Source organism: Palaemon carinicauda, unplaced genomic scaffold (assembly GCF_036898095.1).
Source record: "Palaemon carinicauda isolate YSFRI2023 unplaced genomic scaffold, ASM3689809v2 scaffold260, whole genome shotgun sequence".
In the NCBI taxonomy this organism is placed as follows: Eukaryota; Metazoa; Arthropoda; class Malacostraca; order Decapoda; family Palaemonidae; genus Palaemon; species Palaemon carinicauda.
Genome location: NW_027170248.1, coordinates 91,621 through 107,379, shown reverse-complemented (window position 1 = coordinate 107,379; position 15,759 = coordinate 91,621). Strand labels below are relative to the sequence as shown.

Here is a 15,759-nt window from a genome sequence, read left to right as displayed (position 1 = left end):
GAGCTTTGAACTTCGGTCAAAACCACACACTGAAAACAGACCCTAAGAATTTTTCATGGAATACTTTCCAAACTACCAGGTCCCTGAGAGGAGATTTAAGGATATTGGGCAGTAATCAGCTGGACTAGAGCTACCAATTATTACTAGCTAAGCTACAACTCTAGTTGGAAAAGCAGGATGCAATGAGTCCAAGGCCTCCAACAGGGAAAAATAGCCTAGTGAGGAGAAGAAATAATGAAGTAAACAAATATGTAAGTGACGAACAATTAGAATATTTTAAGAACAGTAACAACATTAAAGGGAAATTTTGATTTAAAATCATTAATGAATATGAGTATGTTGATGTCACAGTGAAACAGAAAAATGAATTTATTATCGCTAAGCAGCCTAAGTAAGTACAGGATACTGATGAAATTAAATCTCTTGATTAGCAGCCTACAAGCAACGTGTTTGAATTGAGATCATCCTAATAGTGACCAAACTGTGTTTAGATATAACTATGAATACAGGATTAGAAATGAAACTATAAGAGAGATTACTCGAGTGCCATATGTGGATGAGATCATGATGAGGGGTGGATGGAGCTGGTTTGGGAATACTCTTTGCACTCCAAGAGAGATTAGTTAACCAAACATTCAGCTGGGCTCCACAAGGCACTAGAAGAGGTGGGAGACCCAGGCCTACTTGGCTGAGGACTATGAAGCACGAAGTAGATGGTGATTGAATTAAAAGCTCAAGATAGAGATGACTGGCGAAATCTAACCGAGGCCCTTTGCCTCAATAGGCATAGGAAGAGGTGATGATGATGATGATGAATATTCAAGCTAATTTCACACAATTTCCTTTGATAATGGTTGGCAGATACATAGAAAAAATGGCCATGACTTCCTGGCCTAACTTTTAAAAGTCATTAAACTTTCTCCCTATCTACTGTTATTGAATTCAGTGAACATAAAAGATTAAATGTAAGGAAGTTTAAAATCTAGCATTTGCAATAGCATGAGTGTAAATATATGGGTTAGTAGTTAAATACACCTAACAAAGCTCATTAATAACACTTCAAACAGTTTATACAGTGTTACACTACACATTTTCTTCAAACGTGTTATGACAGTATTTTCGAATGCAGTGTTAATCACAAATATGAATGCAAAATTGCAATATTAGAATTGCAATTTGCTTATTGGAGAGATTTTATGTGCACACAGAATAGAGCAGTAAAAAATATCTGTAGATTTCCATAATTTAAAGGTTTAAAGGCCATCCATGAATGGCAGGGGCAAGGGACAGTGACACTGCCCTATCGAGCAGGACAATGCCCTATAGACTGATCATATACACATATGATCAGTGCCAAGAGCCCTCTCCATCCAAGCAAGGACCTGCCTGGCTGCTGATGACACAGCAGATAGACCTATAGGCTCCCCCAAACCTCCCATCCTTAGTTCACAAGGATGGTGAAGTTGCAGCGACCAAAGAAACTAACGAGTTTGAGCGGGACTTGAACCCTACTTTGGCGTTCACCTGTCAGGGACGTTACCACATTGGCCACCACAACCCTAACAAAAACCAAACTTATGCAGTGTAAAACTTCTATACAGTAAATGAATTGTTCAGTTGGGAGGTTGAATGTACCTTATTACAACTCCTCTTTATATGTCTCTTAACTATTTAACTATGATACATCCCTGGCTTCATCTAGCGGTCTCACTTCTTTCAATTTGATAAATCTTTCAAGCACTTAATTCCCCTCTCCAGTTACTTTCCTATAGTACAGTAAAAATAATTTATCATCCCTCGTTATACACTTCTATTTACCTATATTTTTTAATTACTTTCCAGCATTTTCTTTCACTATCTTAACTTTTTATTTGAATCTCCTATATCCACTAACAATCCGTGCTATGTGACCCTTGAACTGTACATAATTCTTTTAATTTCTACCACAATGTCTTTATCCTGAATCCATTTCTCACTTATATGTGCTTTTCTCATTTCTGTATCAAATTCACTTGCCCTAATTATATATACTGTCATATTTTCCACCCTTCCCAAACTTAAAATTCAGGACTTTCCTGTTGCTTCGACCAAGTAACAATCAAATATATCTTAAACTATCCCTCTCTCACAATTACATTACCATTTTGATTTTACATCTCTATACTTACATGTTTTTATTTCCAAAAGATTGTTTTCAATTGCATTTACTTCAGGTATTGCATTCTTACCAATATTATTTTTCATCGTCCACCCGAACATTTGAATTGCCAAGTATAACAACCCTTCTTATTCTCCAAACCCATTATGGTACAGATTAAGTTTCTTCCAGAAAAATAATTTTTTCATACAATCCTAGAACATATTTTGTACATTATTTCCATAAATCTCCATTGATGTCCATATAGCTTCCTCTCTAGAAGCTAGGTTTAATAGATATTTAAAATTTTTAGAAATTTCCCATTGTCTTTCACTTCAATAAATGCATTCCTTTAGAAAAGAAATGGAACATTCTAGCAGTAAAGTGGCAAGAAGTCCAGAATTGCAACGCCCGATACTCTGTCCTTTTCAATTTCAAAGTCGTGATAGTTTAATTCAGACGTTCTCCAGACTGTTTGCTTATTACTGCACATCAAGATGTCTTCCCCAGGTTTTCTTAGCAATTACTTTGTGGAGTGTGCATGGGAATTATTTCTTGGATATAGTGATCCACTTTCCATTTGAGTATTGTGGTGGGGGTAACACTGATTCAAATAACCGATGTGAAGTGTGCATTTCCCTCACAGTCCCTCTCATGGAAAAGTTGCCTTACAAGTTAAAAGTTAAAAGCTCAAAAGGAAACTTGCTTTTAATTCAGGGGAAAAGATAAGGAATACTAGGCAAGCTGATTATAGCAAGACTGACAATGATCCTCCACCTTTACACATTTCATAAAATAGGTTCCTTTGTTACAATTCAAAAGTCCTTTGAATCCTCTCTTAAAAGCGGTAATTTTGGTCCTACCCACTTTGTTGCCAAACCTAATCTAACTTCCCAAGTCGAGTCTAGTGTTAATAATGTTTTATCTCGGTAAGGGTTCTCAAAGTTTGCTGCACAGTACAAATTCAAAGTCCTCTTACTTAAGCCTTAAATTCTTCATTTACCTTAGACCCTTCTGCTGCTAAACTTTTGCAATGCCACAATCCTATTAAACAACTAGGTTGTGAGGCGGACCTCCCGCAAAAGACAGTTGTTAGTCTGGATTTTAATATATCTCCACTTGCTTAAGTAAGCGTGCCTAAACACCTCATGTTACTTGAGTTACTTGAGTGAATGGCGTGGCATATCATATTATATCCTTAAATTCTGATGGGGTTAACAAAGTTTCAACTCAAGTTGATAATTTTCATCATGTTTCAGATGACTGTGCGCAGTTCGCTTATGAGCTCGGGCCGTAGATCAACGGGTCAACTCTGGCAGGGTAAACGTAGGCACTCAAATTTTTACTCCTTTGCCTATTTGTAGACGTCCCAGCACTACAAGTATATCCCAAAATGCCTTTCCCCATTGCCTCCCTGACACTGCACTATGTGAGTATTACCCTTTCCTAGCTTTATGTCTTCCCAACTTTTTAAAGTCAGCATTAAAATGTTTCTTTTGCTTTTGTTTAATAGTTATGACATTGTACAGGTACATTAAACCTTTGAAGGTCTGGAATTATTGCATATTCTTTTGCAGGAAACTATGTTGTGATTAGTTTATCTACTGATTTTGTAGATTTTGTGAATTGTAATAATGGGGTAGATATTTTTTACCCCATATGGACAATAGTAGTTTTCTAAATGTGTAGTCACTGTATTAATGTTTCTTATTTGTTTATATGAGAGCTATTATTATTTGTGGCTTGAACTATATTATCCATGTACAATATTATCATTATAATTTTAGTCTAAAACATTAGCTTATTGGAAAATGATAGACTGCACAGTTTTCTTAACAAGTTAAACTTTTCCTGCTAACTTTTATAAATTCTGCCTTTAATGTCTGTACAATTTGTTTACTAAATTTTATCCATTTCTGTTTTGTATTACTGTAGTAAAAATATTATTAAAATTGTTAAAGTTATTAAAATTAGTTTTTTTATAATTTGCACGAGATTAACTAGTATATTTATAATTATTTTTTTTTCATTAATTCACTGTTGAACAATTTATTAATCATTATTTTACTGTTCTACAATAGTTAATACTTTATTACCCATTTTTACCAATAAAGTAATCAAAACACTGTCTGGTTCTCCCTGGTCCTAACATGGGTAGATAAGAAGCTTAAGAAAAGTTCAAGTGTATATATTCCCATTTTCTATAAGATTGAGCAACAGCTCAATGTCATGTACCCAGTTTCTGCTGCTCAATAAAAGAAAATTTCATATTTTCAAACAGCTCAAAACCTTGCATGCGATGGTAGTGACACAGTCCAGCCACTCCTGTATGTGACCTATACAGTTTGGGAAACCTGCCATGGGACAATTTGACTAGTTTTCAAGAGTGAACCATGGGTACAACAAGAACCTCAATTTTGGCTTAAGGTTGACAAAATGTCAGATAAAACTCCTAGGGCCAATGGAGAAGCATCTTCCATTTTTTGAGCCTCGGTTTTATACTGCAAATACATACATACATACATACATATACCAAGGCACTTGCCCCAATTTTGGGGGGTAGCGGACATCAACAAATGAAACAAAAACAAAAAAGGGGACCTCTACTCTCTACGTTCCTCCCAGCCTAACAAGGGACTCAACCGAGTTTAGCTGGTACTGCTAGGGTGCCACAGCCCACCCTCCCACATTATCCACCACAGATGAAGCTTCATAATGCTGAATCCCCTACTGCTGCTACCTCCGCGGTCATCTAAGGCATCGGGGGAAGCAGCAGGATAGTTTAAGAATAGTTAGATAGTTTAAGAATAATAGGCATTTTGGCCTTAGCTAGCGATACTTTTTTTAGAAAAGTTTCACTTTGTGATTTAGGGATGCAAAAATCCCATCTGCTTTATCATAAAGTCGTTGAATGTTTTCGGTAAGGCGTGGTTAGCAAGTCGACTGTTGAACTAAAAGTAAGAGTCGACTGTTGAACTAAAAGTAAGAGTCGACTGTTGAACTAAAAGTAAGAGTCGACTGTTGAACTAAAAGTAACAGTCGACTGTTGAACTAAAAGTAACAGTCGACTGTTGAACTAAAAGTAACAGTCGACTGTTGAACTAAAAGTACAACCAGTTGCTCTTATAGATTACAAGCAAACTAAAAAATCCCCTGGCACCACATTGTAATGTGATGTCAATGTTGAAGAAGCAGTACGATGTAAACAGTTTTGCATGTTTTTAAAGTTGCTTTTTTGATTGATAGACAATCATAATCTAAACATATTGAACCTGTAAATTTTATTGATCCTTGTCAGGATATATAGGCCCTCCATCATCCAAAAAAGAAAAGAGGGGCCTCAAGACCCTCTAGGTCAGCTTACAATCAAAATCCATGATCACTAAATCAGAAATCACAGACCAAGACATGTTCACCTCAAGCTCCGGCAACGAGAAGAGTGAAATGGCTTACCCAAGCAGTATCATTGCCATACACCGCAATATATGAGGTATAATAGACTAGACAGATATGGCTATTGAAGTGAAAGATGGGGAATTTTTAATTTTAGGATGTCTGCTTTTATTCAGCTCTGAGAAGGAAGCCAGATGAACCCTAGATGAGATTCATAGAAATAAAAGTTTACATGGAAAAAGTAAATGTTATGGAAAAGGTGTAGATGTGAATGTACAAAATGTAAAAGGGAGCATCAGTAGAGGTGTTCAAGATTGCAAAGATTGCAAAAATGCAAATGGAGTTAGGGTATTTTATTGCCTAAAATTTATTAACTTTGATACTACAGTGAAGAGGAGTAGTATTACAGTAGTCTATACTGTTGCTGGCCCAAAAGACATGTCATAATGAAGAATATTTGTTAATTTTGCATCATTCTGGACCGGAAGTGATTGAAAAGCGGCAAGATATAAGAGCAAAAATAGCTTGCAAGAAGTGAGAAAAGACTGTTGAGCTACTGGTAGAGGGAGTGACTCAACTCTTCAGTAAGCTGATCAAACCTTTTTTGAGATAGATGCTGAAGTTTTAAGATGATAAAAACAGAAAATCAGGGGATAAAGGACTCGCCTATGGCATGAATCAAGGAGAATTAAATTAGAAAAATTCTCAAGACATAACTAAGGAGGAGACAACTAAAATTATCAATCTATGCCTACAATGAGAAAACCTGTTGTATATAAGATCTGATGATGATACTGTAATTATTATTTTGTTTGTTATGGATCTGTTATCTAATCAAAAGGGTAAAATATACGTGATTTTCTACATATGCTACAGCATTTTGATGTAATTAAACGAGAGCAAAAACATAATTGTGTATACTGCTAATATAGTGATGTAACCTTCAGTGTTAGCTTTCATGAATAACTATATAAGATTAAGAACAAGTGAAACTAGAAAATAAAACTTTGAAAAGCATAACGACAAACAGTTCTTAAAAGTTTCATCTGACAAGATTAGCACTGTGATAGATTCCTGATATAGTATTTTAGTAGAACCTGCTATAATGCAAAAATATAATGGCGTACTTTTTAAATAAGACTCGAAAAGGTGTCAAAAGTGATTGCTAGGTACTTTTTAAGAATAAATTACAGTTTAATGTCCATAACTGAGGGAGTAAAGTGTAATTTTGGGGAACTGTGTGTTCTTTGTCAACAAAGAACCTCTGTGCTGTCTTTTGTGCATGCATCATGATTGTACTTTTAATTTTCAATTGTTGTAAAAGTATATTTGTGTCCACATTATAGAATAAGTCCAGGTCCTCAACATACAAACTTAATTTTGTTCTAAGAAGCTGTTTGTAAGTTACATTTTAGCCTAAGGTATGCCTAGCCTGAATCTCGTGCCTATAATTTCCAGCTACAAATGTCAACAAACAGTATGGGTTTCATATAAAATAGATATCATGTTATTACAAATGTGATTTTGCTTACCGTATTAACCCTTTTACCCCCAGGCTATTTGGAAATTTCCAACCCTTAACCCCCAGGGGGTTACTTTTTTCCCAGCACATTTTGGTGTATATATTTTTTTAAATTGCTCTAACAGCCTTAATTTTTGTCATAGAGAGGTCAGGTTGGTCTCATTCTCTTGGAAAATGCCTGAATTTTCTCAAAAAATTATCAAAAATATGAAAAAAAAAACTTTTATAGCATTTTTTTTGCAAGGACGTACCGGTACGTCCATGGGGGTACAGTAAAGGGATGGGTTTTGTGAAACATACCAGTATGTCCTTTGGGGGTAAGAGGGTTAAATGATATATTGTTTTATTAAAGTATTTCTTTATCTTTGTTATTTCAAGTTGGATTTGTGTTTTTGTATTGCTGAATGTTTTTAAGTCGGACGCTTGTGAGTTGAGGCTCTTCTGTAATCTTAGATTTCGTGAGATCTGATATTACCTCATTTACCTTTATCTATCTAGTACAATACCAACTATATTTCTTTACTGTCACACGCAAGTAAAAATAAATGTATTATTCAAAACATGCAGCATAAAAATTTACATCTTTACTAAATATTTTTTAACCCAGAAACTTATACCAGCAAAGCTTCCAATTTTTTGGACCTGAAAACTCTCGACTTAGGCACATTTTTATAAGCTACGACTCATTTCCTATACTGAAAGGTTGAATATAAAAATGCAATGAATTAGTGCAGTGTTGAAAGATTGACTTAGAAAAAAAATTAATGTACAGTACCAGCTACAAATACATAACTCGTACTACAGAATTCCATTTATATTTGTTATACTACTGCATGTTTTCATTTATTCCAGATGAGAAATTCACAAAATTGTAATATTATTAGAGAGTACCTAGAATACCTTGGCTTTACACAATAAGTTCAGGAAAACTGGCCAGACATAGTACTATGAATTTGGCTATGTTATCTGGTTAATAAAATATTAACAATTATGGAATTTAAAAGAAACTAACCTAGAGTATAATAACTCTATAAACATGGTAGTTAACCAGCAATTATGATGAACTAGCACAATATAAAACATTGAAAAATACTGAAAAAAAATTTTAAGCACGTTATTAGAAATTTGTTTTATCAACAGCTAGACAAAAAGACAAGGGATACTTATGCTATTACTTCCGACTATAATTGCTGGTCAAGTTGCCTGCTAATTTCAAAAGAATGAAATTTTTCACTATTCAGATGTTATCTTTAATGATTCATCAAAACAAATGTTACCGGAGACTCGACAAAAATAACTTGTAATCGTATAAAAAAGGGATTTTGACGAAGGAAAAATCTATTTTTGGGCGAGGGACCTGTGTCGCCTGGTGAAATGCTCCTCTAGCACCATTTCTAAGGCATAAATACTGCTAAATATACCAGAGAAAAAAAAAAGAGATGCATGGAATGCCAGGAATAAACCTAGCTCGCTCACTCATTAAGTGTCGGTATAGAAAACTGGGGCGTGAATGAACCACGACCATAGATCCCTCACCAATTAGACCTCTCCTTCATCAACATACCCCCTCTCTACCCCTACATCTCTCCACCCCCCATCCTCAATCCTTTTTGTCATGTGGTCAAATACTACTATTAGGATTGAACTTGCATTGATGAAAAGGTCCTCTCTCTCTCTCTCTCTCTCTAATCTGATCACATACACATAATGTGCTAACATCAACGAACAAGTGTACATGTTGCAAGGAAAACAATCTGTGCTTGTTTACTATTGCCATGGGAGACAATTATTATTGTAAATATAAGAATAGAGCTCTATTTTCACCAAAATGCAGAAACTTCACTACATTAAAGTACATTTAATCTTCCTTAAAGATAAAAACCAGAATAAGTACTCCTATACCTTATCATAAAAGACAATGAAATTATATCATTGAAAAATATCTCGATAAAATTAATCACGTCATATAATTATCTTTCAATGTACCGTTATTTTAGATAATCTATTCACCTGTAAAGGCTATGATTATGTATCATAGAGAAGCGGTATTCAATTAAATAAATGTTAGTACATTAAGGAAAAACTGCAAATTAGCATACCAGTAACAACATCACTACTTACTGTACTCCTCTAATACAAATATTCCTCCCTTCTGAGTGAAGCACTTTCTGATATGGTCCAAGCGAACGAAGAACTGGAAAAGAATGATATTGAATGCTTTTAAAATTTTTTACTCTCGAACATCCTCACATTATTATAACAAATGGCAATAGCAAACAGCAAATGCAAGCAATTGTGAGCTCGTAAAAAGACCCTAAGAACTTTCAGTATGATCATCCCTAACGTTAACATACATTGTATGTACATTAAAATTATGAAATTTAACTTCAGAAGAAGCATGAATTCTGCGTTATATCTAAAAGATTATAAATATCTATTTTGAAATATTCATTTTACTGTACATGTTATTTTGTCTTCATTTCTAGAAATGAGTTTAACTTCATTGCTTCTTGTGAGTCTTTATTACAAAGTCAGAAACTAGAAATTATAAAGTACTACACTTGAGCTACAATAAGATACGTAATGGTGTTCATTCGCCCAAATAAATCCAGTTGGATAAAACCTTAGTTGGTAGTAAAAGCTTGCCGAACTAATAATTTTAACAATGTACATTAAATTATTTAATTAAAAAAAAACAGGATTTATTAAAAAATAGTCAAAACTAAAGTGAATTAAAATAATGTAGCAGTCATCGGCAATCTTTTTTTTTTTTTTATAAAATATAAAACGGGTATTTAAAAGATATGAAAGATAATATTCATGTAGTATATTCAGTTTATTAGCTTCGAAAGGTCAGCGTTTTTCGTACAGGTCTACTGCTCGCGTGAAACATGTACTAAAGACAGTTCCTTACTTAGCTAACATAAGCTGAACTTACTACAATATGAAGGCATGGAGAGGGAGACTGAGGAGTAGCAATACTTAATAAGCTATTCATTTTTAGGAGGATTAGTATAGCAACTTGGCTTAAGCTACCAAAATACACTTGAAGTCCAAAGGAACCCCCAGGACAGTACTCTCATTGTTCAAAGTTAGCCTAAAGTAAATGTCAATCATAACGTGAACTAATCTTTGACAAAAAAGAGTTTCTGAGGTTAAGAGTTTTTCCTTTGACAAAGCTGTATATTTGTTAAGCTTTAGTAACAAAATGGAACTTGGATTTGCTCTTCATATTCCGGTAAAAACTCACACTGTAACCTTCCACTCTCACTGCTGGTTGCAATGAGCTACTACTTGTCAGGGGTTGCTGAGTATTTAATTTTCCTGTGCTCTCTTTTGTCTCTCTTGCCTCTCCATCCCCCTTATCATCCATCTGTGTAAATACCTGTTCTCAATCAAAACACAGATAGAAGTGAGCATGCAAGAGAAATAACAAATGCGGAATAAAGACGGAAGTAAAAGGACGTAGGGTTGGCAGAGGAGTCGAGGGATTGAGCCCCAAAATATAGTTATCCCCTAATGCTATTCTGAAAAAATCAAAAGCAAAAGGGGAAGCGGGAAAATAGTTTGCCAGCAAACAAATCTATTCATACATTGTACTGGAAGATTTTTGATGGAAATTATCTTAATACATAAATTTTTGACTGTGTAAATCTATATATTGTATATAAGACATGGTGTCAAAATGTATAAGTTCTTTGTATACAGAATTGTCTTTATAATTTGAAAACGAAATAATTTTATCTGGGATAAGCCATGTTTATCCCTTAATAAGGTTCCTGTCTTTCGAGGTTCAAAATAGGGTTTTAAGTATTTAAAAGAACAGAATCTAAAAGGTGAAACAAGAATTGGCAAAGAGGAAGTAAGGGAAAACACGATGCCCATAACCTCACTGGGTGACATTTGGAGTGGAAGTATCACTTATTTTGACCGGTATAAATTCTACTGTCATTTTAAAAAAACAAACAAGTTTGTCAAAATCAGTCAGATCAAGGCATATAGTGTCTACGTTGGCATACCAAAGCAAACATATCTAGTATACACGCACCACTACAAACTATAGTCTAATCTTCAAATCAACCAACAAAATCAAACAAGGAATACTTCAGAGATGGTCAAATAAAAATAGGGACTCTGTGTGTGTGCGGATGGGGAAGAACCTGATTGGATGGAATAGTATATATTCCTAGTGCTGATTGACTAAGAAATAACAAACTTCTAGTGCTGTTTGCTCTAATGTTACAGGTTTCCTAGTGCTGCCTGGCTAAAACTTATTAGACTCCTTGTGCTGACTGGCTAAAGACATGCTTCTGGTGTTGGCAACCGACCAGACACGCGGCTCTTCAGAGCTGGTCAAAATGGTGGTTAGGTTTGCCATAAAATAACATAAAAGTATCACAAAAAACTGAAAGGTAGCAAAACAAAAGTTGGATAGTCACCAATGGTACTTGAAAGAAGGGTTAACAGTGTCTAGGGAGACCAGGTGTAGTGAGGTAGTTTAGGGGAAAGGAGGACTAGGTAGGACACGCGTGGTAAAGGTAAACAAAACAAAACCACTAGTCACAACTACAGCCAAGTACTGCACTACACGAGTTATACTGGAGTCCAGTATCTCTTTCTATATTCACCTCGAAATCCTTTCATGATGAAGACGGCGAGCAGGGATACAAAAAAGGAAAACAAAAGAAAATGTGAGAAACGGCACCATGAAAAACAAACAACTTTGAGCATATGAAGTGTCCAGGGACACACCAGAAGAGTATAACTTTCCTTAATGTAGGTCATATAATTATCATAAATATCTAATGTGTTTATTTTACTATTTACTAACAAGGGCCAGCGCAATTTTAATGTAAACTACAGCTGCCATTAGCAACTACTAACAGTGATTTAGCGTCTACATCTAAGGGGGTTCTCCGTGATTACCAAGGACCATCTCCAAAGTTCCCTCTGCAGTAAGAAATGATCGTAACAAAAGACAATCGAGTGTTACGGAGAGAAGAAAGGCTACAATGTGGATGATACAAAAATGAAGTGAAGATTGGGAGGGAATGTGATGGTTGGGGAAACTGCTTTATGTCTTCATCTTCAGCAAACGGCAGCAGCAGAGGCAGCAATGGGTTGGAGAAAGGGGGGGGACGGGTGAAATGTGAGGTGAAGTGACAGTGAGAGTGAGATGGCCAATTGAGGGGAGACTGGTTGGTCCCAGAGGAGAACGGACGCTAGGCTGGGGGATATCATGCAGGAGAGAGCAGAAGGTGAGACCGACGCACCAGACCAGAGAACCAACACAACGCACGGCCCACTACATCTTACACCAATATCTTACACAAAAATCACAAAGCAGATCATTCCAACGAAGAAGGTTGGTCATGAAAAAACATGGCTGACATATGAAAAAGAGGATATTCCATTAAAAATGTGAATAGTATGAAGAAAAATATTTGCTTAAAAATTCAAAAAAGTGACCATACATACACCAATTCAAAAATACTCATGTATTAAAAATCTAGATAATCTGACATAAATACGGGCAATGATGAGAGCTTAAGTAAATCCACGGCAAAATTTAGTAGGAAAATTGTTTGAAATGCTCAAGACTACGGTAATTTGATTTCAAGTAAAACTGTAAGCACAGTCATTAGTAAATTATGTGCAATATACGCATCATAATTGTGGGCATTTTGAAAGTGTCCACTCTTACTGGTATGCATCATACTTTTACGAAGGCAGGTTAGCAAACTCTGCGGTGAATTTCTCACGCTCTTACCCTGTATCTTGTGCTTGGAAAGAAGGTTAAAGTGGTGTTTGGATAAATTGCCTCCACAGAGTTAAAAGTAGACTGAGTAAAACCACCACTTCCATGGAAATATCTGACCCCCAAATCACAAGTTCTAAGACTGACAATATCTACAAAATGTTCTCATTAATCAATAGTCTCTAAAACTAATACTCTCACCGGGACTTAAGACAAAGATCAACTAGTACAAAACTGTCAAATGTATACATGCAGACATGATTTGGAGCAAAATAACATCTGTTAATATTGATAACGGAGGAGGCTTTTTCTTAAGCCAAAATAATTGGGTGTCTAAGAAAACTACTAATAAGGACCAACTAAATCAATTTACTCATATATTAGTAAAAACACTGCATCAGTACTCAATTTAATTCACACAATCTCAAATTGTGCGCCAATATGCAAGACATGAAGTCAAACATTGTATGGACACTGCAGGGGTAAGCTAAACATGTTGTGTTGGGGGTGTTGTACAATCATTTTAAAGGTTTTTATATGGAAAGTACCAATAGCTTGACTCTGTGAGAGAAAGGACAGAATAATTCCAATAAATAGAACCTTTGCTAATATAAGCACAATTATATACAAAAGTTTAAGTGATGAAGAAAAATCAATATTTCACACAACTGTGCATGTCATCAATATGGAGAAAAGAATCGTATAATGTTGATTAGTTCCAAAATTAAGATGCTTTATGGTACACTACTGACAGCAGGCACACCCATTATTTTCCTTTTCTCTAATTTAAGATGAAACAAGATTCAATAAATATTTACAAAAAATTACATTGACAACAGCAGTTATTCTTCACATCAACTTCCTTTTGCTCTCAGCTATGCAGGCCTTTAAAGAAATTAAGTCTTCAAGGAGCATAACACACTTTCACTCTATTCTGTACATTATTACATGGTATATTGGCAGTACGAAAGACTGTAATACTAGAAGCCCATTTTCAACCGTATAAAAAGAAATCCACATGCAAAATTGAACCTTATATACCCAAAGATCTTTTTATAACAAGAACCAAATAAACACATTGACGACTGCTTTCCTGAGGGATTATTACCTTTAACCCTTTTACCCCCAGGCTCTTCGGAAATTTCCAACCCTTAACCCCCAAGGGGTTATTTTTTCCCCAGCACATTTTGCTGTATATATTTTTTTAAATTGCTCTAACAGCCTTAATTTTTGTCATAGAGAGGTCAGGTTGGTCTCATTCTCTTGGAAAATGCCTGAATTTTCTCAAAAAATTATTAAAAATATGAAAAATAAAATTTTTATAGCATTTTTTTGCAAGGACGTACAGGTACGTCCATGGGGGTAAAGGGATGAGTTTTGTGAAACATACCAGTACGTCCTTTGGGGGTAAAAGGGTAAAAATACAACTCGTAATAAATAATCAAAATTTGAAAATAGCATGTAAAAACATATGGCTGTTTAAATAGTACATAACCACATAAGTACAGTACAGTACTCATGAAATAAAAAGACATTATCATACATACCCCCTGAGAAAATTTATATGGTAAACTGTAATTTGTTTTGAAGGAAAGATATTCAGTTCCACAATAACAATGTGTTCATGTCCTTAAAAGACTTACTGTTTAGATAACTCATAAGCACTAAACAGAGGTTCCACAATAAGTTATTGGTTGATACTCCTCTTAAAATTGGCACAGACTCACTATACTCAATTTTTTTTTAATGAGGCGAATTTGCGCCGACTCACAGCAGTGCCCTTTTTAGCTCGGAAAGGTTTCCTGCTATCTGATTGGTTACAATTATCTTGTCCAACCAATCAGTGATCAGAAAACTTCTCAGAGCAAAAAGGGCACCCCTGCGAGTCGGTGCAAATCTGCCTCACTAAAAAGAATTGACTATAGAATAAGCATTTGAATAATTCACCGTTACTACAAAACTCTAGAATTTTATATACTAATGAAAAGTGACCCTTTAAAATCAATTTATAGGGTGAAAATTTAAACTAACTGTGATTATCGTTACTGAACATTGGGATTTATACGGCATATTTGAATAATAAATTTCAAACTAATTGTAATTATCCTCAGACAGTGGTAATATAGAATCAGCTTATTAGATGTATAATATTCCCTCTTCAAGCATATTCTCTATATTAATTTTTTCTTGAATTGTAATATTTGAATGAATGATTTAAAATCCTCTGGCATCGTGACATCAAAGGTCATTGACACCAATATCATAGGTCAAGAGAAAAAAATATTGCAGCTGTAAAACCATAAACAATTCATCAAAATGGTAAAATTTCAAACTTTCGCTGGCCCATTTTAAAATCAAAATGCCATTTCTGGGCTCTGACCTGTGCCGCCCAGTGAAATGCTCCTTTTACATCATTTCTAAGGTAAAAACTGCTATAAAATTACCAGAGAAAAAATTGTATAGGAATGCTAGGTTGAACCCAGCTCGCTCACCTAATAAGGTGTCGGTATAATATACTGGGGCGTGATAAATCATAACCAGAGGTCTCGTACCATTTAGATATCTCCTCTCGATATCCCTGTTACAGCGAGGTGCCGTTCGACACCTAACTCCGATCTCTACTACCAACAGTAATCCTGGACCTGTCCCGTCTGAACTCTTATATTCGATGCGACAAGTTCCACATGTTAAAATCAAAATGCCATTATTGTTATTATTATTATTATTATTATTATTATTATTATTATTATTATTAGCTAAGCTACAATCCTAGTTGGAAAAGCAAGGCGCTATAAGCCCAAGGGTTCCAACAGGAAAAAATAGCCCAGTGAGGAAAGGAAGTAAGGAAATAAATAAGCGATATATGAAGTAATGAACAATCAAAATATTCTAAAAACATTAACATTAAAACAGATCTTTCACATATAGACTATAAAAAGATACTTATGT

General features: G+C 35.0%; 1 protein-coding gene and 1 long non-coding RNA gene across 8 annotated transcripts in view; one reads left to right on the top strand and one right to left on the bottom strand.

The window, feature by feature from the left end:
• The window catches only part of LOC137636258 (uncharacterized), a 62,626-nt gene extending 58,511 nt beyond the window's left edge, over window positions 1-4,115 (top strand). Inside the window, exon 3 of the long non-coding RNA XR_011043009.1 lies at window positions 3,397-4,115. This is a non-coding gene — a long non-coding RNA (uncharacterized lncRNA). The remainder of the gene's footprint in view (window positions 1-3,396) is intronic.
• The window catches only part of LOC137636256 (MAP kinase-activating death domain protein-like), a 105,733-nt gene that overhangs the window by 11,639 nt on the left and 78,335 nt on the right, over window positions 1-15,759 (bottom strand). For 5 of the 7 annotated variants that reach the window (XM_068368689.1, XM_068368687.1, XM_068368691.1 and 2 more), the window contains 2 exons: window positions 10,303-10,437; window positions 9,174-9,246 (listed from right to left, as the gene is read on the bottom strand). In XM_068368689.1, the coding sequence (XP_068224790.1) occupies window positions 9,174-9,246; window positions 10,303-10,437 (208 nt within the window). The remainder of the gene's footprint in view (window positions 1-9,173; window positions 9,247-10,302; window positions 10,438-15,759) is intronic. The other 2 variants (XM_068368688.1, XM_068368692.1) reach the window with 2 other exon arrangements.